Raw genomic sequence first — 22,915 nt, 5'->3', positions numbered from 1 at the left:
ATGCTAGTGTGACTGAAGAACTGAATTTTTTATTTTACTTAATATTAGTAAATTTAAATAGCCATATCATGTTATTAGCTGCTATTCTCTTGGACATTGCAGCCCTATTTTTCACTTAGCCCACTGCAGGTCTTCATGTTATAATCCATTCTAGTGTAGTCATATTTGTATCTATCTTTGCTTGCACTTTTCCCCAAGTTAGATGTCATACAAGGCATTTTACTCACAGTGGTTTACTTGCTCTTCTTTGCATTATACACTGGGCAATAGAGACAAGAATGCAAATTGCAAGGGGTGGCAGCCAGGGATCAGAGCTGATCTTCTGTAATAGCTACCACCTCGATCATCAGTCCGCCCTCAGAGTTTCCCTCTCGATAGTAGCAACTGAGCAAACTTAAGAAAGAGAAAGAAAATGTGTGCTAAAAATTGCTTAACTTTTTTAACTTCAAACTTTATCATTCACAAACATGAGGGCAACAATAATTATGTATCTTATGAGGTGCTTGTGAGGAGTAAATTAGAGGAGCTTGAAAAGTTACCGAAGAGGAGTCAGTGAGAGCATTTGGTGGAAAGTGCTATGTCAGTTCAGTACGAGGTCTGACAGGGCAGCAGTGGTCCAAGTCCCACAAGTGGAGTCACTGGGAGGGCACATCATTCCTAAATTGGACTTCAGGCTCAGTAATCTAGAGAAGGGAGGGATGTAAAACATTTAGCTCAACTCTTCATGTTTAAATTAAATTCTAAATAAATTAGAATTAGCATTTAAAACTTGTGTTTATTTTGGGGCATTTGGGAGACATTTTTCCCCAAAAAATTAAAATAATTTTTTTTTCTCTCACAGGATTAGATTTATTTCCTTTCTTATCAGACAATCAGGTATGTAATATGAAAAAAAAATGCTATATTTTAACATTGGGAAGTATAATATGTAGCCAAGAGGAAGAAAATAAATTTTCTTAGAAAATTCAGGGTAGTCATACCTATTACTGTATTGTTAATGTTTTAATTAAGAATTTAAATCAGAACCCATTGTCAGCTGTGCCTGAGTATGTAGAAAGGACAGAATCAAACGGGAGTGATTCGTATTGATTAATACGTGTTTTTTTTAATCCTCACCTGAGGACATGTTTATTGATTTGAGAGGGGTGGGGGGGAGAGAGAGAGAGCGAAACAGCGATGTGACAGAGAAACATTGATTGTTTGACTCCTACATGCCTAGAGCAGGCACCAGACCCACAACCAAGGTATGAGTCCTGACCTAGATTTGAACCGGTAACCTTTTGGTGTACAGGACCACGCTCCAGCCGATTGAGCCACCCAGCCTGGGCTTTACTGGCCAAATATCTCCATAAGAAAAATAGGGTAGACTCTCTTCTTTTCTGCTACTTCTGAGCGTGTGCCAGTTTGGAAATATAATTTTGAAAATTGCTTTCAATGCAAATTAAAACAAAAACAATTGTTTTTCTGTTTCAGATACAAAAATGTCTCAGGATCAATGATCTGATCATTTCATAAGGCCATTTGGTTTTACAAAATGGTTTTTGTTTTTGTCTACAGTTTTACATATGTCTCCTTTTTCCCCAATTGACAGCCTCCCTCCCCCAGCCATTCCCACCCTGGGCAAGCCCCCACTGTCCCAGTGTGATTTTGCAAAATGTTTTAATAAATACTTCAAAAAAATAGATACTCAGAATATATTAAAGTTAGGACTTTGTTCTGCTGAGAGAAAGCTTATGAATTTATAAGTATAATTAACATTTGTTTTGTCTTTTTTTCCCCTCCCTAGCATTATAACACCTCCCTCCTGGCCGCTGCAGCAGCAGCAGTTTCGGATGATCAAGACCTCTTACATTCTTCTCGGTTTTTTCCATATACCTCCTCCCAGATGTTTCTTGATCATTTGAGTGCAGGAGGCAGTACTTCTCTGCCAACCACCAATGGAAGCAGTAGTGGCAGTAACAGCAGCCTGGTGTCCTCCAACAGCCTGAGGGAGAGCCATAGCCACACGGTCACAAACAGGAGCAGCACGGACACGGCGTCCATCTTTGGCATCATACCAGACATTATTTCATTGGACTGAGTTCCTTGCCCCTGCTGCTCTCATCCCCACCCCAGATTAAGTGAACTTGGCAGAAAGAAGAGAACTTTGTGCTATGTTTTACCTTATTCTGTTTAGAAAAGTACACAAGCGTGTGTTTTTTTCCTTTTTTTAGGGAAAAAAATTAAAAGAAATGTACAGAGAACAAAACTATATTTTCAGTTTTACTTTTGTATATATAAATCTAAGACTGCCTGTCTGATATAACACTTGTAAAAATAAACCAAAAAAAGGAAAGAAAAGGAAAAAAAGAAAAAAATAACAAATACCCACAAAACACCTTCAGTTCAATTTTCTGGATTCTGAAGATTTTTTTTTTTTCATCATTTGTCCTATGGTTTTGGTGTTATTTTACTTCAATGGCATTATTTTATTTGCAATAACAAACGGAATTGCATGTATGAAGTTTTAAATTGTGGGCTTTTCTTTGTTGTGGGGAGGGAGCTGGGGGCATAGTTTTAATTTCCATTTTCTAAAAATGACAGACTTGAGTTTTGTTTGTGTGTGCACATTTTATCCAGCCTTAACTTATAAATCTCATCTGTCCCACTGCATTCCCTGTGTATTTTCAGGACATAGCTCATGAATGTGTGTTTCCAGTGTGTGTGTGTCTGCGTTTTTCTGTCATTACCGTTCCTTCTCTTCCCGGGTTTGCATTCAGTTGATAATCAGTTGCCTGCTTCTTTCAAAGTGCTTTGAAGTTCTTGAACTCACGTAGGAGCATCTTTATTGACTATTCCAATTGCATGTTCTCCATCACAGATTCCCCTTATTTGCTAGATACCCCTGAGAATATGTTTTTAGAGATTGGAGTAAAGCTGTCTGGGTAAGGGGTAGGCTTAGCAGACCTGTGAATAATACGCTTTAGTCTAGCTCTTTACTCTAAATTTGGATTGCCAGTATTATGCACTTAAACAAAGTCTGTGAACACCTACTTTTTTAGCCACAGGGTAACAAGACTTCTCGTAAGATCTGCATACCAAAGTAGGAAGTAAAAATAGCTTAGAAAGCCCTGTTGTGTGTCTTGTGCAGCTGACAGAGAGAGAGAAGGTTGCATCACCTCCCCCCAGAAAAAGAAGAAAGTCAATTATCCTAAAAGTATATTCTCTTCAGACAATACAATGCACCATACGTGTCAGTCTGTAGAAACCTGCTATCTGATCAACAGCTGAAATTCAAAATGGGCTTGATTCTTAGTCATTTTATTCTTTGGCTCTGAGTGTGCTTATTTGCTTAGCTATCTTGTTTTATTTACCACCTTTTAAAAGACAAACATGACATAGGAAAGTCAGGTATGTGTTTTTGTTTTTAAAATTCATGGATCAGTCTGATCTATTCTTATTAATAATGCAACATGTAAATAGCGAAAGCTGTTTCCAGGAGATGAGTGAGAGCTGGAGGGAAGGAGGAGTTCTACTTGTGTTCCACCATCCTCCTCAGAGAAGGTGATGCCGTTTTCCAGGTGATGACTGCGAGTCTGGGGGAGATTTTTTAGCTGATTGAGAGGTTTAGCAGGTTAAACAGAACAGATCAAGAAGGGGCATCATGATGACCAGTTTTCCAAACTGGGTTTTGTATCACAACTGTTACTGTTCTCAGAGCTGATGAAGGACCGGCCACCTTTGTGTGTGACATTGTTGTTTTAAACCTTGCAAAACGGCCTCCTGTAATCCAGGTAGACTTCAAGATGGCTGTTATCTTTGGTTGTATGATAAAATTACGGCTCACATGACTATGTGGCATCTAAAAATAATATGTTTCTTACAGCATCTCTCTGCCACTAAATTGTTGACTTGAATTTTGAAAAACAAGTTAATGTTGATATGTATATGTGTGTGTGTATATATGTATTTATAGACAAGTGTGTGTGAGTGACAAATATAGTCTTCCCCAAGGCATGTGTATTCCACACATACATGGCTGAGTTAGTCACTAAACAATTTGCAATAAAAAAAAAAAAGATTTATTGTTGGTTAAAGCAGGAAGTAGTTAAGTTTTAAAATGAATCTGATGGTGAGTAAATACTTAAGAACTCTTATTACCATATTAACTTAGGCTAATATCTAATAGTATAATTTGTCTAAATTCAGATTGGGATACAAATTACTTAAATTATGGGGAGTTGCTTTTTCACATTGCAATAGGAAACATTTCTAATAATTCAACTACATAAGGTAAAATGAATAGTTTTCTACGTTTTTGTTTTTTTCTGTCATTGGTGTTAGTGGTCTCAAAATTCTGATCAGTTACTTTGTGTCTGATGCTGAATTACAAACACTGAATGATCCAGTTGGAAACCTGTCCCTTGACTTTCTTCAGCCAGTTTTAGAGAGGGTTGATTTCCCCTTAGTGTCCTGCATTTAACCAACCCACGGGAAGAATGGGTGATAGGGAGAAGTACATGTCTGTCTAGTTAGTGGCTTTGGTCATGTCTCCACAGGAGAAACCATTCATTGTCTCTCTATTTTAGTTTATTGTACTCTAAGGAGTTTGTTCCCTTCCGTTGCTGACTTTTCAAAATGTTGGTATTAGTAGTAGCTATTACTCTGTTGGTCTCATGGCCAATATTATTAGACTTTCATGATCTGTAGTAATTATTAGTAGAGCCATGCACTGCATCTTCTAAGTTTGTTTTTTTTAAGTATATAGTCATTTCATCTCTTTATTCCTTAGCCCACTCACTCCTCCATGCACGGAGAATTAGTGATTCTCAAAATCTTTAGGCAAGTTGTCACCATCTCCCTTGCCTTGGTCTTTCATAATAGGTGTGCATATGTTTGTGTTTCTGAATAGTATTGTATGTGTGTGTATCACACATAATTTGGTAAAATAGCTGTTTGACTAACAGGGTTGAAGTGGCTTTTTAGTTATTTTGTGGGCATTATTGGACACCTTTTTAAAGCAATCTGAAGTTTAACCATGCCACACTTGGTTGACTAATTTATTTTGAACATTAAGTTTTTTTCTATATTAATTTAGACATTATCACAATTCTGTATCATTAGCAACTTAGGAAAGATTCACTCAAGCTTCTGAAAAATGGGATACCTTGGCAAATTTTCCTTTGAGTCAAATGCTTGAAGCTGAATGAAAATATATCCCAATTTTAATTTCTAATTACTGAACATCATTTTTAAACAATTCGTTTTTAGTACATAAAACACTTCAAGATCTTCAGGACTTTAGAGCACATTTGAAATTATTTTAGTAAGAGTTTTGTTTTATCAATATATGTTGAATTTTGTTTTATAATTAAAAATAAACCAACACAAAACCACAAAGCTTAGATTTCAGCAAGAGGGAGGGAGAATAGCTGGTGGTCCCAGAGTGTGCTGCTGTTAATTGTTTAATTAACAAAGGGGAAATGTATATAAACATATAAAAGTTATCATAAATTCCATAAACTTAAATCTGTGATTCATTGCCTTAAGACTTTCTCTCTTAGAATTTCCATACCGCATGCCAAACCAGTAAAATGGCTTTTAAAAATGTATAGTAAACCAATGTCAGTTTGTATAAAAGTACCAAGTGAAGATATTTATTACATGCATTGGAAAAAAATTGTTTACCTATTGAATGTTACCTGTTTATGTAGAGCTCTTTAGATGTAATAAAAGGAAAGCCTTCAGTTAATTTGTCTTCTGTAAAATACACTGCTGGGTGTGCAAGGGGACAGGCTAAGAGAAAGGCCGTATGCTCTGTGCTTCCAAAGCACCTTTCATCCAGAGATTTCAAAGCATGACGAGTAGTTCTTTTGCAACATGCTTTGAGGTAAGTAATGAATGTACAGTCATCATTCCCCTTATTGAAATATGGGTGGCTTTGTAAGGAACCGCAGCATCTGTTTCGTTTTAAACCTGTTTAATCTGCAATTTGAGAGCTAAAAGCACTGTTGCCTTTTTTTGTAGACAATACTAGGTGCTAGATAAACCAACTGAAATTCCAGGAATGAGCATAAAGCCTGGACATGGGGTGGTGTAAAATCCGTTTCTGGGATAGAGGTTTAGATCAGAGGCCTCACAGGACTTAGGACCCCAGCCACTGAAGACCCTTAATTAGGGGCACTGGGTCAGTGGAGATGAGCCCAGGTTCTAATGAGCATTTCACACCACTTAGTGTGTTTTGGGGAAGCTATACTTCAGAGATTCCTGTTAGGCAAATCAGATTAAAAGTTACTTTAAAGCCATACTTGGGCCCTGGCTGGGTTGCTCAGTTGATGAAAGTGTCATCCCGTACATCAAAAGGTGGTGGGTTCGAATTCTGGTCAGGGCACATACCTACGTTGAGGGTTGGATCCCTGATCAAGAGCGTGTAGGGGAGGCAACTGATAGATATTTCTCTTTAAATTAAAAAAAACAAAAAAAAAAACCCAGCATACTGGGGCCATTCCGTTGACCAGACAAAAAGGCTTTAAGGTGAAGTACCCTCATTTATTATAACAGAACTTTCTTGCCCAGTCCCATCTAAATCAAAGATGTCTACTGTCTAATCCTCGGTATCCCAGATTGGCTGTGCAGGATTTGCTTCCTAACGTCCGTGATGAGTTCAAAGGAGATGTGGGCTAAGACCCTTGATCCGTGGCTGAAAGTGAAATAAAGTAGTTCTCTACGTTGCTGGTTAGCAACACCTCACCAGCCCTCGGGGATTTACCACGATGGTAATGAGGTTTCTGCACCTGGCCCTCACTGGGCCCTGGGAGCAGGGCTACCAGGTCTATTTTTATATTCTTAAAGAAGGCTGCCCAATCCTACAGCCTGAGACCCCACAAAACCTGGTTCTGCTCCTGCACAGGGTGAGCCTACGCTCCCAGCTAGACAAGCACAACTTCACCTATTGGTTGTCTGGGCCACTTATTGCCGCCCTCAGAACCCTTCTCTACAGCTTCTAGGAATTTCTGCTCTCTTTGGCAGTCACACTGTTGTGAGATCATTGCACTAAAACGGACTGGTCCCCTGCCGTCTCCCTGGTGGCTGGCCCTTGTGTTTGTGTCTTGAATAGCCTCCCAAAAGACATCTCCCTCGGTTTGGTTTTCTTTTGCTTTTGCCACTAAGCACCATTAGACAAAGCCACAGCCCAGAGCGCCCAATTTTGATACATACAAGGACGAAAATCTCTGTACTTAGAACTCTGCCCCTTCACCCCCAACATGCCAGTGTGTGACTCCAACCCTTTTTAGGGCAGGGTTGACACTACCAATGGATCCACAAATTTGATGTGCACACGGCACCGGCCGGCACCTCCTGGCTACAAAACTCAGCTACTTGACCCGGCAGGGCCAGTACCCCTACTACTGTTTGCCAGGGCTCTTGCTGTATCATGGCCATGGCCTGTTACATCCCCTTATTACTTCCCATTAGTCATGGGAAATGGCTTGGAGCCATGATCAATTTGACCCACTTGAGCAGACCCATCCCATTCTTGTGAACCTCTCTGGTCACAGGCTGGGGGAGCTGGACATTCTGACGGGAGCATCAGAAAGGGCTTTCCACCAGAGCTGTTTTGGCTCAGTGGATAGAGCGTCAGCCCGTGGAGTGAAGGGTCCCCGGGTTCGATTCCGGTCAAGGGCACATGCCCAGGTTGTGGGCTCGATCCCCAGTAGGGGGCACGCAGGAGGCAGCCGATCAATGAGTTTCATCATTGATGTTTCTATCTCTCCCTCTCCCTTCCTCTCTGAAATAAATAAAAATACATTTTTTAAAAAGAAACATCTTTAGCACATATATTTAAAAGAAAAAAAAGAAAGGGCTTTCCCAGTTCTGCGAGGCCTGGGTCACATTGGTTTCCTCTGGTGCGGGCTGTAAAGTCAGATCCCTCTGCCCACTGTTTAGCTGAGGCTGCCTTGCTTTACCCTTTCCCACCCTGGATTCTGTGTTTATGAATGAATGTGAATGGTGTCACTGTGTGTTGAGATGGGAATGAGAATTTGTAAGTGGCCCTGTGGTGCTGCAAGAAATGTTGCCATAGTTTTTGTTTGTTTGTGTGTTTGTTTTAGCTCTGCTTGTTGCTATTTCTCAGCCAGCACTGGCTTTGTCTTAGAAATGTGGAAGATGGTTCCAGCACCCAAATATAGAATGCAGCCTTTTGGTTGATTGCCCTTCTTCGAAGAAGCACTACCATGGAAACTCAGGATTGCACAGAGCTCTTCAGTTTGCAAAGACATTTTCAAGTCATGAACTCAGACCATCCTTAGCAGGCTCCACGAGATAAAAATGAGGAATCTGCTTGGCTGGCATGACTCAGTAGTTGAGCATCGACCTATGAATTTGGAGGTCATGGTTCAATTCCTGGTCAGGGCACATGCCTGGGGTTGTGGGCTTGATCCCCAGTAGGGGATGTGCAGGAGGCAGCCGATCAATGATTCTCTCTCATCATTGATGTTTCTATCTCTCCCTCTCTCTCCCTTCCTCTCTGAAGTCAATAAAAATATATATATTAAAAAGAAAAAAAGGAATCTTAACGTTAGTGAAGATCCTGAGGCTCTGAGCGGTGAAACGATTGGCCCAAAGTCAGACAGCTGGGAAATGGCAGAGTCAGGACTGGAACCCAGGCCCATCTCCAAACCAGAGGCTCTTTCCAAGCTGTAAAGGACTAGACTAATGGCAGTTACTGAAATTAATAAAAATCTTATATTAAGGACATGCTAATACCATGGCCGAAATCATTTATTTTCATTGCTACGTTATCCTCTGCTACAGTCAGGGAGCGTCATGCCGCTGTGCTGTCTCCCTAGAGTGAAAGGAACACTTTTCTTGTTAAAAATTAATCCGTCTGATTTTCAGGCCCAGGGGCGGCTCTCTTGCATTCTCTCCATTCAGTAGTCCGGCACAGGAATGGCGATCTTCTGGATAAATTCATCATACTTCACTTTGCCATTTGCTTCAATATTTGCTTCTCTGAAAAGATCATCCACTGCAATAAATCACATTAATTTTTCAGTTCAGCTTTACTGCTATGTTACAGGACATCGAGTTGTTGGGGGCTGGGGCTCCCCAGAGGTGTTCCCTGAGTGTCCAGTTGACTATTCACATAGACCAGGAAGTCAGACAGCGAACAGACCAGGACAAGCCCACCCCCCAACTTGGAGACCACTGATACAACTCTGAGTTCATCGGATTTCACTGAAGCCAAGCCACCTTGTGTTTTTTGTTAGTTTTGAAAGAAAATGCCCTATATTTCTGGTACCTATAGTTCCAGGAATCTTTGGCATGGGTTTTACCTCCCACAGCTCACCCTCCAGCTTCCCAGCTGATCAGGCCCCCTCGGCAGCTCCATCCTGGGCCGCCGTGGCCCGGGCTTTGGCCTGCCCTGGCCTGCCTGCCTTCCCTGCCAAGTTGGCATGCCCCACCCCAAGAGAGGACCTGGTGACAAGTGGTGTCTGCCACCATCACCTCTTTTTTTAAAAGTTTGTGTTTTGGGGATAGGGATACTTTGAGAGAAAATAAATTCAACGTGTCTAAAGCTGAAAGGGTACAAAACCCATTGCTCTCCGTGACACTGCTCCAAAAATATCACTTCATTTACTTGTTTCTTCTCGTTCTGGATTCCTTGCACAAAATACTAGTTTGTCCCAGATCTCGGCAAGAAGGACCATTTTGGTACTCGCTTCGGCAGCACATGTACTAAAATTGGAATGATGCAGAGAAGATTAGCATGGCCCCTGCGCAAGGATGACACGCAAATTTGTGAAGCGTTCCATATTTAAAAAAGAAGAAGAAGGGCCATTTCAGCTTATATGTCTCCACAGAGGCCTCTCAGAGCCAATCTACCATTGGCTCTTTGAAAAACCCTGACCCTCTTGCAAAAACTGTCCCCTCCCCTGTGACAGCTTCCTCAGCCCTAGACATCCCGACAGTAATGCTGGACAGTTAGCAAACACCCTGTGATTCTCTGCTTAGCAGCCTCCTCCAAAATGTAATTACTGTGCTCCGCGCCGGAGCCGCCCGTGGTGCCGAGTATGTTTAGAATGTGAAGAACACGAAGTTATCTTCATGGTCCCAACCATCCCAGCGGACAGGTCCAACACCAGCTCAGAGCCGACCACTGAGCCTCCTCCGGTCCAGAGAAGGAGCCTCAGCTGATAGCCAGGTGCTGGGTCTGCCTGCTGGGTGGTATGCCATTCACGGTGAACCCAGAAAGAAGCAGGATGCCGGCGCCAGCCCACCCCAGGCCTTAAAAAGGAGCCCTCCCTGCCAGCCTTCAGCTGCTCCAAGGATGCTTCTTGGTAAAATGGGTTTCCTTTCAATCACCCAGAGTTCAAGGTTCCTACTTCTAGTATCATTTTTCCTGTCTCCCTGAGCCGAAGGAAGGGGAATCGGTCTCTCAGCTTGTCGGGAACACACTGCCATTTTCCTTGAAATGTTTCTTGACTGGTTAAACGAATGAGAAACGTGGACGAGTTTGGGGCCCGGGGTATTACTTGAGACAGGGATCGTGAACCGTAAGAAGGAAGCCCAGCTGGCCCTCTCTGCTAGCACTCCACCTGGCACATCAAAGGCCGAGCGGAGTCCTGCGAGCCTGGGAGGGAGGGCGAGCCCCTGGTCCCCCTGCTCGCGTTAGAACAGCCACGGTGAAAGACGGGTCAGACAGCGCCAGCCTGAAGGAGTGTGCCTCCTGCAGCACTGTGTTTCAAGGCCGAGTGCTGAGCCTTTGTGACTGCAGGTGAAATCGAAGCGGTCCGCGTTATAGAATGTTAGCACTTGGGGGGACCTGAGGGGTTGTCTATTGTAACCTCATTTCCCAACAAGGAAACTGGGGAGGGTGAGTGAGGTTAAGAAACCTGTCGGAGGCCCGGCCGGTGTGGCTCAGAGGTTGATGTTTGACCTATGAACCAGGAGGTCATGGTTTGAGTCCTGGTCAGGGGATATGCCTGGATTGCAGGCTCGATCCCCAGTGGGGGGACATGCCAGAGGCAGCGATCAATTATTCTCATTCATCATTGATATTTCTATCTCTCTCTCCCCTCTCCCTTCCTCTCTGAAATCAATAAAATGTATTTTTTTTAAAAAAGGAAAGAAACGTGTCTGAGGTCCTCCAGGATGAGGAGGAGCCAGGATTCAAATCTAATTCCAACCACAACCTTGCAACCCCTCCTGGTTTGTTGTGACTTCACCAAAGGCCCCACATTATTGAGGCCTGTTTCCTCCGCCCACTGTGTCCCAGCAGCATGAGGAGGAATCCCAGCCTCTGGGGCTGGTGGTGTGGACTCTGGTGGTGACTCTAAATGGCAGCTGTGGCCGGACCCAGGGGCTAGCGGGCAGGCAGGAAGAGCACTGGCAAATGGCCCAGCATTGGGGTCGCCCTTAACCACATGCGAAGGGCTTTCCCAGAAGACCCGGCCCCTTGCCCTGCTCCGAGGTGCTGGGAGGTCCAAGGCAAAGGTCTCTTATGGGTCCTGTGGCCAGCAGTCCCAGCAAAGGCCACCATGGACACCCCTTGGGAAGAGCTGTTAGAGCTGGCGGAGTCATGAGGAGAGGGAACAAAGCAGCATCTCAGGCCCAGCCAGCGTGGCTCAGTGATTGAGCATCGACCTATGAACCAGGAGGTCACAGTTCGATTCCTGGTCAGGGCACATGCCTAGGTTGCAGGCTTGACCCCCTGTGTGGGGCATGCAGGAGGCAACCAATCAATGATTCGCTTTCATCATTGATCTCTCTTTCTTCCTTCCTTCCTTCCTTCCTTCCTTCCTTTCTTTCTTTCTTTCTTTCTTCTTTCTTTCATTCTTTTTTAAAATATATTTTTATTGATTTCAGAGAGGAAGGGAGAGGGAGAGAGAGAGAGAGAGGAATTGAACCTAGGACCTTTCAGTCCGCAGACACTCTAATCCACTGAGCCAAATCATTTAGGGGCATCATTGATGTTTCTGTCTTTCTCTCCCTCTCCCTCTCCCTTCCTCTCTCTGAAATTAAAAAAATAAAAAACAAAAAAGTATATATATATAAATTTTTTTAAGTAGCATCTCAGTTTGGACACCTGGCAAGAGCAGCAACTTCAGAAAACAGCTGTGCGAAAGAAGAGCCTGAGATGGGCAGAGGGTGGGGAGGTGGGGGAGGGTGAGGAGGGGGCAGTAGAAGAGGGAGGAGGAGTGTCTGTGACCTACATGCAACTCCCAGCTCTGCTACCTCAAGCCACTCAGTTCACCTGTGTCTTTGTCAGTATGCGGGTCACTAGTGTTCCCAGGGGTGTCAGAGCTCTAAATAAAGACCCACAGTGAAAGCTTAAATTCAGGGTGAGGCCCAAGTAGCTCTCACCTCGGTTTCCCAGGCCATCTCTTCGCCCTGTTAGATTGCTCCCGCTACCCCCAGGTCCCCTAGCTCTTCCTTGGACTCCAGTCCAGAGCTCACCCTTCTTGCCATCTAGTCGCAGCCTCCTGGGGCATGCATGAAACGCAGTGTCCGCACCATCCTGGGGCCATGGATTGGGCTTTGGTGCCCTCCCCCCAACTCCCCAGTCCTCTCCTGCTGCAGGGAAAGAGGGAACAGGCCGTTACCTTCCTTGTGGGTGAGCTTCTCCCCCAGTTTCATGAGTTTTGACCGCAGCTCCGACGCCATGATGTAGCCTTTCTTCTCCTTGTCCGCCATCAACATGGCCAAGAGAATTTCTTTCTTCGGGTCCTCTTGTTTTATTTGCATGTGCATAATGGTCAGGAAAGTGGAGAAATCCAGCTCCCCATTTCTGTCTAGGAAACCCCCAAACACAGCAGAGTGAGCAGGGAGGTAAAGGCTCCCCACCTGCCTCCTGCCCAAGCCCTCATGGCCGGCTCCAGGGCCACCGGACTCAGGAAGGGCCCTGATGGTGGCAGTGGTGGCGGTGAGGAGGATGCGCCCCTCTCCTGAGGTCCCACCTCGGATATGCCTCCGTGATCCCTCCCAACATTGCTCAGGGCCAGTGGGTATCATCTCCCCATTTTGCCCCCTAAGGAGACAGTGAGTGGGCAGTGCCTCCCAGAGCAGTGGCAGGACCAGGATGGAGCGCCACCTCCTCTGCCCCCTTCCGGTGCTGCCCTGGTGCCCTGAACTGGAGGGCATACATCTACGTCCACCCCCCTTCAGCAGCCTCCCCGGCACACCCACAAAGATGGAGGGGACCCCACCGGGGCCTCAGGCCCAGTCCCTCCTGGGCTGGTTGCTTGCCTTTCCCCTCACTGCAACCACCCCAGCTCCCCAGCCCAGGCCCCTCCTCCGAGCATGTGTGGGGGCCTCGGCCCTGGCCTGGCCGGGGTACAACTGCAGGAAACTGGAACTTCCCCTGCCCACAACTTCCTGTTCGGAGACAGTAACCAAAGGAAACCGCCACCCCTTGGCGGGGGAAACGGACCGCAGTCACTGAGCGCCTGCCCCTGGGCTCTCGGCCTCCAGAGGCCGCCCCGGGCCCAGCCTGGCCGCCCAGCGCTGCTGCAGCCACGCTCCGATGGGACCTTGGGGTAACCCCAGCAGATGGTGGGGACCCCCCTGAGGGATGAGGAAACTGAGGTTCAGGTGGCTCCGGATCGAGTGATCTTTCCAGGCCACTCCCTTTCTCTGGGCCAGTCTTTCCTTCCTGAGTGTCCAGCTACCAAGGCAAGCAGCCACCCCAGCCTCAGACACCCTCTTGTTCCTTTAAAAAAACACGAACACCCAACTTGCTTGTTTCTGGTTATAAAAGTCCCATATGCTCCCCTTGTCAAAAATACAGGAAACAACAACAAAGGGGACGAAAATCATCCATAATCCCAGCGCCTAGAGAACCACCTGGCTGGGTTTTCTTCCACCTTTTCTCCTCCCAGTGTTGTACAGTTTTTAGAAGGTCAGTCGGGCCCTAACTGGTGTAGCTCAGTGGGGAGAGCGTCGGCCTGTGGACTGAAGGGTCCCAGGTTCGATTCCGGTCAAGGGCATGTACCTTGGTTGCAGGCACATCCCCAGTAGGAGGTGTGCAGGAGGCAGCTGATCGATGTTTCTCTCTCATCGATATTTCTAACTCTCTATCCCTCTCCCTTCCTCTCTGTAAAAAATTAATATATATATATAAAAGAAGGTCAGTCGGAAATCAGAAGAATTGGCTCCCACTCTGATTCTGCCATTGGCCTGAGCACTCGGGCAAGTGCCCCATGGCTCCGAACCCTGGTCTTTACCTGTAAAACAGCGCCTTCTCCACTGGTTTGCGCTAAGCACGTGACACGTACTCAGAAAGGGAAACTGTTCTGACGAAGCCATTTGGGGATCACTGCTACACTTTCTTTTTTTAAAAAAATACATTTTATTGATTTTTTACAGAGAGGAAGGGAGAGGAATAGAGAGTTAGAAACATCGATGAGAGAGAGAAACATCGATCAGCTGCCTCCTGCACACCTCCTACTGGGGATGTGCCCACAACCAAGGTACATGCTCTTGACCGGAATCGAACCTGGGACCTTTCAGTCCACAGGCCGACGCTCTATCCACTGAGCCAAACCAGTTAGGGCTGCTACACTTTCTTGACTGCAGAGTTTGGAACCTTGGTCCCAGGGCGCTCTGTGAGATGAGGTGTCACCACTGCTGTGAGGATTCAAGGAACCTGGCCAAATGCCTCCACAGCTCCCGGCTGGAGAGCTCTGACTACCACCAGCATGCCTAACCTCTGACCTGTTCTCACATCCACCATCTGTACCCACTGTGGGCTCTTCCCAAGGACCACAGCTGCAGGGCTCAAGGCCCACCCACCAGCCCAGCCCACTTCTTCCCCAGCCTGGCCCAGCCCACTCACCTATCTTGTGAGTCTGCAGGTGCCGCTGCACCTCCCCTGGTGTCGGGCTGGCCCCCAGGCACCTCATCACCACTATGAGGTCCGTGGCTTTTATCTTCCCCCGCTGCTGCTTGTCATACAGGGAGAAGCATTCCTTGTACTCTGTGCACAGCCAGGAGGGAGAATCAGGAGCACTCTGTCACCCTCCTTCCCCCGCAACACACACACCCTCCTCCCTTTCTTTCCCCTCTCCCTCCTTGTGCCCACCCCCTCTGTCCCCCTTCCCATCACAAATAAAAATACAGGACTGCCAAGTTCAATTGAACTTCCAATAAATAATGAACACATATACTAGTACCATATTTTCCGGCGTATAAGACGACTGGGCATATAAGATTTCCCTGGGTTAAAAAGTTGTCTTATACGCCAGAAAATATGGTATATATATGTGTGTGTGTGTGTGTGTGTGTGTGTGTGTGTGTATACCGTATTTTCTGGCGTATAAGACAAGTTTTTAACCCAGGAAAATCTTATACGCCCAGTCATCTTATACGCCAGAAAATACGGTAAATATATAAAAGGCTAATGTGCTAAGTGTCTGACCATCCAACTGGTTGCTGTGACACACACTGACCACCAAGGGCCAGGCGTTCAATGCAGGAGCTGCCATGACACACACTGGCCATTTACAGGGAAATGGCACCACGGACCTGGCACCCACAAACAGTTAAATATTTTACCCTTTGTTCTCCCTGCGTGATCTACAATAATAATCTGCTTTGTGTTGATATTTACTGCTGTGTTGCTGACAATTACCTGATAGAGAAGTTGGGGTGCTTCACTGGGCTGGAAAAAGTTTAGCTAAATCAGAAAGCAGGTCTAATTAAGCAAGTTTATATATATAAAGCTTTCGCTGGCGCCTATCACACACATGTGTTTTGATCTGTCATAGTTGATTGTGAATTTGGGTGAGACTTCCATTAGAGAGAAAGGGTAAATAGTGATATTAAAGTATTTTTTCTAATTAATTTCCTTTCAATGTGCACCGGGCCACTAGTTTTTAGTATGAATACGTCTCAAATTTTTGCACAGGATACACTTATACTAAAAAATATTTGTTGCCTGGCTGGTGTTGCTCAGTGGTTGAGCATCAACCTATAAACCAAGAGGTCACTGGTTCCATTCCTGGTCAGGGCACATGCCTGGGTTGTGGGCTCGATCCTCAGTAGGGGGCCTGCAAGGAGACAGCTGATTGATGTTCTTTTTCATCTATATTTCTATCTCTCTATCCTTCTTTCCTCTCTAAAATAAATTAAAAAAATATATATATATATAAGAATGTCTTAAAAAGAAAGAAAGAAAGAAAGAAAGAAAGAAAGAAAGAAAGAAAGAGAAAGTATTTGTTGTTTCTCTGACATTCAAATTTAACTGAGTATCCTGTATTTTATCTGGCAATTCTGTCCCCTCCCTCTCCCCTTCCTCCTGCTCCCTTTCTCTCCTTTCCTACCCCCTTCCTCTCCCTTCCTTCCCCTTCCTCTGCTCCCCCTTTTCTCCCTCCCACAACTGACTCAAACCACTGGGAAGCTGTCCCGCCCTGCAGGGCCAGTCCAGGGAGAGAAGGAGCCCACAGCAGGGCATCCAGACACCCAGGGGACCTTTGCAAAGACAACTTATGTGGGAAAGGGGAGTAATGATGCCTCTGGATTACTGAGACACCAGAAACCCCCCTGGGAAGTCCTGGCAGACAGTGCCTCTCATCTGGGGTGACAATTATTACAATGATGGCCATTTCTGAGTCCACTGCTCCAGACCCCGCCTCCAGGCTGAACTCTCAAGCTGCCCTCTGACCCCAGCCCTGGGTCTGCTCTTAGAGACTTGGGGGAGGGGCCCAGGATGTTTTCTCAGCTCTGACTAGAACCGGCTGGCAGCTCTCTTCCAACCCTTTCTCCCTTAATGGAGGCGAAATGGCCCCAGGAGCTGAGGCCTCTGGAGCCCAGTCTCACAGCCCAGCGGAGCAGGGCCCCCACCTGCCTCTCTGCCCCAGCTCCCAGCTCTGGAGGAACACCCTGGGCCCTCCCACAGAGATTGGGACTCCAGAACTGGGGGTGGGACTGCCTTTGCCTGGGGGATGGGGTAGGGGTGGGGGTAGGGACTGTGACTGGACAAGTGAGGTGCATGCCAGTGATGCAACTCTTCCCAACGAATGTGTTATTATTCAGTCTGATGAGTGATCTACTATTGCACCAGTTCCTACCCTGTACATGACACTCATTAAACTCAAACCTCTTTCACATCGTCAGCACTACTGACTGCAATAGGGCCATCTTTTAAGGCTTTGTTTTGTTTTCACAAATGCAGGGGTTGGGACATTGTTTGATCTTACATTATTTAATAATGGCTGATTTTAACAACAAGCTCACAAAATTTCTAAAGCTCATGCTGGCTACAGCAAGCTGGCCCAGCACAGGGTGGGTGCCACCCAGGCTGCACCAGGCCCAGTGTCAGGCATGTGCCTGACACTATCCTCTCTGTCGCTCACAGCAGCCTGGTGTGGTGTCATTATCCCCACTTCACAGGTGAGAAAACTGAGGCTCAGAGATGGTAGGAGCCCAGGCCTCCAAGGTTCCTGTTCTTCCCACTGCAGCAGGCTGCCTCTGTCCAGTCTGTCATTCATTCATTAAACATTAGTGGCCACTTTCTTGGTGTCAGACACTGGGATACAAAGGGAAGTTTGCCTTTCCTTCTGGAGCTTCGGAGGCCCCAGAGGGAGGGTCCGTGAGCCTCAGAACCAGAGGTGGGTGGGGGACATAGGCTGAGCGAGACTCCACTCAGTCTTGCCTTGAGACCTGGGCATGAGAGGCCCTGCCCTGGGCCTTGTGTTTTAGAACTCTTTGATCTGGCCCTCCTCTTGGGGTGAGACTGAGGAGGTCTATGGGGAGGTGCCCACCTGGAGCCTGAAACCCATTTACCCACCCACTCTTCCTTCTAGACCAAGCTCTGGGTACTCAGAGCTCTGGAATCCCTACCCAGGTAACCTTAAGCCCACGCAGGGCCCACAGGACCCAACTCAGCTATGCTGGGCCTCCCTGGTCTAGGTGTGGGCCCTGCGCTCTGTGTAACCCAACTCTTTCCCTTGGCCTTGTGGAGACTGAAGCCTGCTCGGGGACTCAGGAATAAAGTGCTCCACACACCAAAACTAGGCTTGACGTCAGGGTGGAGGGGACCTCAGAGACCACTAGGCTGACCTCCCACCTTATAGGTGGGGAGACTGAGGCCCAGAGAGAAGGGTGCTGTGTGGGGGTGCAGACCTGGTCTCTTTGCTCTGCCTCGGCCAAGTACAAAGCCCTCCTCTTGTCCGGCCCCCCCTCGGCCCCAGCCACTTAGCTGTGTTTCTCTCTCCAGCCCCTCTCCTCCCTCCCCGCCTTGTAACTCACACTGACAGACATAGCACCAACCTTTCTACCTGCGAGCCCACCCCACCTCCACCCAGCAGCGGCCTCCTGGCCTCTTGCCTGTGGGTGGGCCCACATCCCCCCCCCCCCCCCCCACCACCCCGCACCTTTTTCCCACCAACAAAAACTGAGCAGAGCAAATTGCTTAATGAGACCCATATTTCGCTGTGAGTTGCTAATTAAAGAGCAAACCCAACCTACCATTAATTTGGTCCTGGGAGAGAAACTTGGCCTGCAGCAGACAGAGGAAACAGTCAGGAGGGGCTCCGTGAACTCTCTCCCCGCCCTCCCCTCCCCACCCCCAACCCCTGCCCCAAGCCCGGCAGGTGACACAGACCCTCGCTTACCATCTCCGGGCCTCCGCTGCACCCCTGAGCTCCCTGCTCCCGGGACTGCCTTCTTGGTTTCCTTCCTCCCGGCTTCAAGTCCTAAGTCCGCCAAGCTGGGCGGAGGCCCCTGTAATAAACCCGCCGCTGCCATGGAGACCAGGCCCAGCGCCAGGGGTCGGATTCCCGCTTCCCGCACAGCTGATGCCCAGCAAGGCCTGGGCAGAGCAGGAGGTGGGTTCTGAGAGAACAGGGCTGCAGGAGGGCTCCCCGGGGGCTCGGTCCTGCCCCGGGAAGCTGAAGCTCTGGACAGACATTCCTTCCTGGGAGCCCTCCCTGGACACAGAGAAGGGGTCAGTGACACCAAAAGCGGGGCCCAGATGGGGTGTCCTGGGCCCTGCCCTGGGTGGGGGGTGTCTTTTCTTTCTCTCCTGGGACTAAGCTGGGACTAAGCAGGGGGCTGGCAGGTGCTGGGTGCTTAGCACACTGTCTTATTATTATTATTATTTTTATATTTCATTGATTTTTTACAGAGAGGAAGGAAGAGGATAGAGAGTTAGAAACATCGATCAGCTGCCTCCTGCACACCCCCTACTGGGGATGTGCCGGCAACCAAGGTACATGCCCTTGACCAGAATCGAACCTGGAACCCTCCAGTCCGCAGGCCGACGCTCTATCCACTGAGCCAAACCAGTCAGGGCAGCACACTGTCTTATTTAAGAGGCACCACATACCCGCTCGCAGGCGGGGAGGAGGCCCTACCTGATGGCTCAGCCCAGCGATGGCCGCTGCCACTGGCCAGGCCTCGGAGCAGGGACACGGGCCTCGGTGCCTAGGGTCGGATCCGGTTCCTTCCCCGCGTGCCCTTGGCTGCGTGCGCCCGGCCTGTCCCCGCACTGCTCTGCGCCTGTTTCCCGGAGGGGCCTCACATAGGACTGTGTGCATTCAGATGGCGAGCGCACAGCCCGTTCTCCTCGGGCCAGTTCCCCAGCGCTGGGGTCCGGGCCCCACAGCGGGCTCCCCAGGGGCTCAGAGGGAGGCCTCTTAGGTGACTTCCTCGGCCAGGAAGCTCCTCCTTTTCTTCCTTTCCCTTCTCTCCCCTCCGCAGCCCCCACTCCTTCCGGCAGAAGCTGCTGACTCCCCATTTCCTCAGTGGTTTGTGCTGCTCCCCACCCCCACTGTACACACACACACACACACACACACACACACACACTGAGGAAGTGAGGGCAGTGTGGGGCGGTCCCTAGAGCTGCTGAGCTGGGCACAGCTGGGTTCTCGCCTCCCAGCTCCTTGTCCACAGCTGGTGGCTGCCCTGTCTGTGGGCTCCCACTCCAGGGTTCGGCCACATGGGTTGTGCCTGTACAAGGGGTCCTGGCCCAGGGGGTGAGTGGGCCCCAGCGAGGCTGGCTGCCCAGAGGAAGAGGGAATCTGGCTAATGTGCACAAGCACATGGACGCGTGCGGCCCTCCTTTCCCGACCACCTCCATGTGCAAGGTTCTCTTTCCCCCCAAACTGTGGGTTGAGTCACCTCTTCACACCTGTTTCTAGACCCAGTGTCAGCTGGGGGATTCTGACTCCTTCCTGTTGGGGCTGAGAAGAGGAGCTATCAGGGTGCAGGAGAAGGGGAACTCTCACTAACAGCTATGTGGGGGGGAGGGGAAGGACAGCCAGGTGGGGTCTGGGAAGGGCAAGGGGTAGGGCTGAGCCTTGTGGGAAAGTCTGGGGGGGCCAGGCCAAGCGCATGCTCAGAATCGCCCTGCGTTTGGGAAGGGGCACGTGGGAGGAGATAGGCACTTCCTTCGTGTAAGTCAGTGTGTGCCGGGGTTTAGGGCTGTGTCCCCACTGGCATACCCTTGTCACCTCCTTCCTTAGGTTTTTATGTGTCGCTCATATGATGGAAACACCTGCACGAGGGTGGTGGCTACATGAGGGTTCACTATGCAAAAGTTCATCCGGCTGCCTGCTGTCCTGTTGTGTGTATGCTACACTTCAACTCAACAGGAAAAAACAGAACCCCCTCCATACCCCTCGGGACGTGGGGGGCTGAGATGTTCACCTGAAGGGCCCCATCACCAGGTTTCTGATTCAGCAGGTGGAGTGGGGCGAGAATTTGCAGCTATCCTGATGCTGCCAGTTGGGACCACACTTTGAGAACCACTGGCCTAGCTTTCCAGTGGAGTGAAGCCAGGTGGCAACTAAGAAGTATTTCTAGCCCAGCAGGAGTGGCTCAGTGGTTGAGCGTCGACCTATGAGCCAGGAGGTCACAGTTCAATTCCGGGTCAGGACACAAGCCTGAGTTGCAGGCTCAATCCCCAGTAGGAGTGTACAGGAGGCAGCCAATCAATGATTCTCTTTTATCATTGATGTTTCTATCTCTATCTCCATTTCCTCTCTGAAATCAAGAAAAAAATTTTTTTTTTTAAGTATTTCTAGGGAAACATTTCCAGAGATGTGCCCAGAGAGCTCTGTCAAAAGAAACATTAAGCCCTAGCTCAGTGGTCGGCAAACTGGCTCACGAGCCACATGCGGCTCTTTGGCCCCTTGAATGTGGCTCTTCCACAAAATACCACAGCCTGGGCGAGTCTATTTTGAAGAAGTGACGTTAGAAGAAGTTTAAGTTTAAAAAATTTGGCTCTCAAAAGAAATTTCAATCGCTGTACTGTTGATATTTGGCTCTGTTGACTAATGAGTTTGCTGACCACTGCGCCTAGCTGGTTTGGCTCAGTAGATAGAGCATTGGCCTGTGGACTGAAGGGTCCCGGGTTTGATTCTGGTCAAGGGCACATGCCGGATTGTGGGCTCAATCCCTAGTAGGAGGCGTGCAGGAGGCAACCAATCAATGGTTCTCTCTCCCTCTCTGAAATCAATCCTATCTAATAAAGAGGGAATATACTAATTAACCCTCATGCCATCGCAAAGATGGTGGAGCCCACAGCCAATAAGGAGGGAATATGCTAATTGACTGCCCTGCCCTCAAAGATGGTGGTGCCCACAGCCACAAGATGGTGGCACCCAGTCCCCTTAGCCCTGCTGGGGCGGCAGGCATGTGGCAAGGCCGAGCCTGCCCTCAGGCGGGCCCGGCCACTCTGTGTGCCTGCCTCCCAAGTCCCCTGGTCCCCTCAGCCCCCCAGCCGCCCAGGGCCGCCTGAGGTGCAGGCAAGCCTCAGATGGCGGCTTCCCAGCTGCCCAGGGCCGCCCGAGGCTCAGGTAACCAGGGCTGGCCGAGGCTTGTGCTGCCGGCAGTGGCAACCGCAGAGGTGTGATGGGGCGTCGCCTTCCCCTGATCACCAGGTTGCCTCCTGCCCTGAGGGCTCCCGGGCTGTGAGAGGGGGCAGGCTGGGCTGAGGGACCTCCCCCTCCAGTGCATGAATTATGAATTTTCATGCACTGGGCCTCTAGTGTGTGTGTGTGTATGTGTGTGTATGTGTATACATATATGTATGTGTATATATATATTTTAAAGGGACATTAAATCTCTAAGCCTCTAATAATTTACCAGGATTTTTCATTCTAAATATGTTGACTCTTGAACATGGGCTTGAACTGCATAGGTCTACTTCCTATGTGGATTTTTTTTCAGTAAATGTATTCCCCTTCATTTTTCTTTTCTTTTTAAAAAAATGTTTTTATTGATTTCAGAGAGGAAGGAGAGGGAGAGACAGAAACATCAACGATGAGAATCATTGATTGGCTGCCTCCTGCACACCCCCCATTGGGGATCGAGCCCAAAATCTGGCATGTGCCCTGGCTGGGAATTGAACCATGACCTCCTGGTTCATAAGTTGATGCTCAACCACTGAGCCACTCTGGTTGGGCCTTTTGCTTTTCTTAATAACATTTTCTTTTCTCTAGCTTTACTTTATTAATAAAAAGTATGTATTAAGCAACTATGTTGTCATTTGGGTTTCTGGTCAACCATAGGCTATTACAATAGTCAGCCTTCCACATCTGTGGGTTTTTAGTCACAGATTGAAACTGTTTGGGCCCCGGCTGGGTAGCTCAGTTGGTGGAAGCATCGCCCCACACACCAAAAAGGCGGTGGGTTGGATTCCTGGTCACATAACCAGGTTGAGGGTTTGATCCCAGGAGGCAATTGATCGATGTTTCTCTTTTCCTCCCTTTCTCTCTCTCTGGGGGAAAAAAAAGTTGCCAGAATATTAAAAACAAAAAAGGAAAAACAGTTTGGATCCATGGATATGAAATCCAAGAATATAAAGGACCAGCTGTAGCTAAGTTTTTGGGGAGTCAAAAGTTATATGCAGAATTTTGACTCTGCAGGGGGTCAGTGTCCCTAACCCCCATGCTGTTCAAGGGCCAACTGTATTCACTTTTATCCCTAA

At 48.0% G+C, this 22,915-nt stretch overlaps 2 protein-coding genes and 1 non-coding gene across 3 annotated transcripts in view; 2 read left to right on the top strand and 1 right to left on the bottom strand.

Annotated features, from left to right (window-relative positions):
• PIAS1 (protein inhibitor of activated STAT 1) overlaps positions 1–5,726 on the top strand; it is a 121,230-nt gene extending 115,504 nt beyond the window's left edge. The window contains exons 13-14 of the mRNA XM_008139090.3: positions 842–876; positions 1,787–5,726. Coding sequence (XP_008137312.1) covers positions 842–876; positions 1,787–2,080 — 329 coding nt within the window. The 3' untranslated portion in view covers positions 2,081–5,726. The remainder of the gene's footprint in view (positions 1–841; positions 877–1,786) is intronic.
• Positions 5,727–8,742: 3,016 nt separating this feature from the next.
• On the bottom strand, positions 8,743–18,895 carry CALML4 (calmodulin like 4). Its single transcript, XM_054716098.1, is given in 6 exon segments — positions 8,743–9,007; positions 12,585–12,773; positions 14,816–14,956; positions 18,448–18,478; positions 18,594–18,618; positions 18,620–18,895. Coding segments are annotated over 6 exon segments (591 nt in total). The 5' UTR covers positions 18,727–18,895; the 3' UTR covers positions 8,743–8,909.
• Positions 9,694–9,800, top strand: LOC114230684 (U6 spliceosomal RNA). The gene has a single exon (XR_003616651.2). It is a non-coding gene; the product is annotated as a U6 spliceosomal RNA (small nuclear RNA).
• Positions 18,896–22,915: the final 4,020 nt, after the last annotated feature.

This window comes from Eptesicus fuscus, chromosome 5 (genome assembly GCF_027574615.1).
Source record: "Eptesicus fuscus isolate TK198812 chromosome 5, DD_ASM_mEF_20220401, whole genome shotgun sequence".
Classification (NCBI taxonomy): Eukaryota; Metazoa; Chordata; class Mammalia; order Chiroptera; family Vespertilionidae; genus Eptesicus; species Eptesicus fuscus.
The sequence above is the reverse complement of the archived record's forward strand: the minus strand, read 5'-3'. Positions and strand labels throughout refer to the sequence as shown.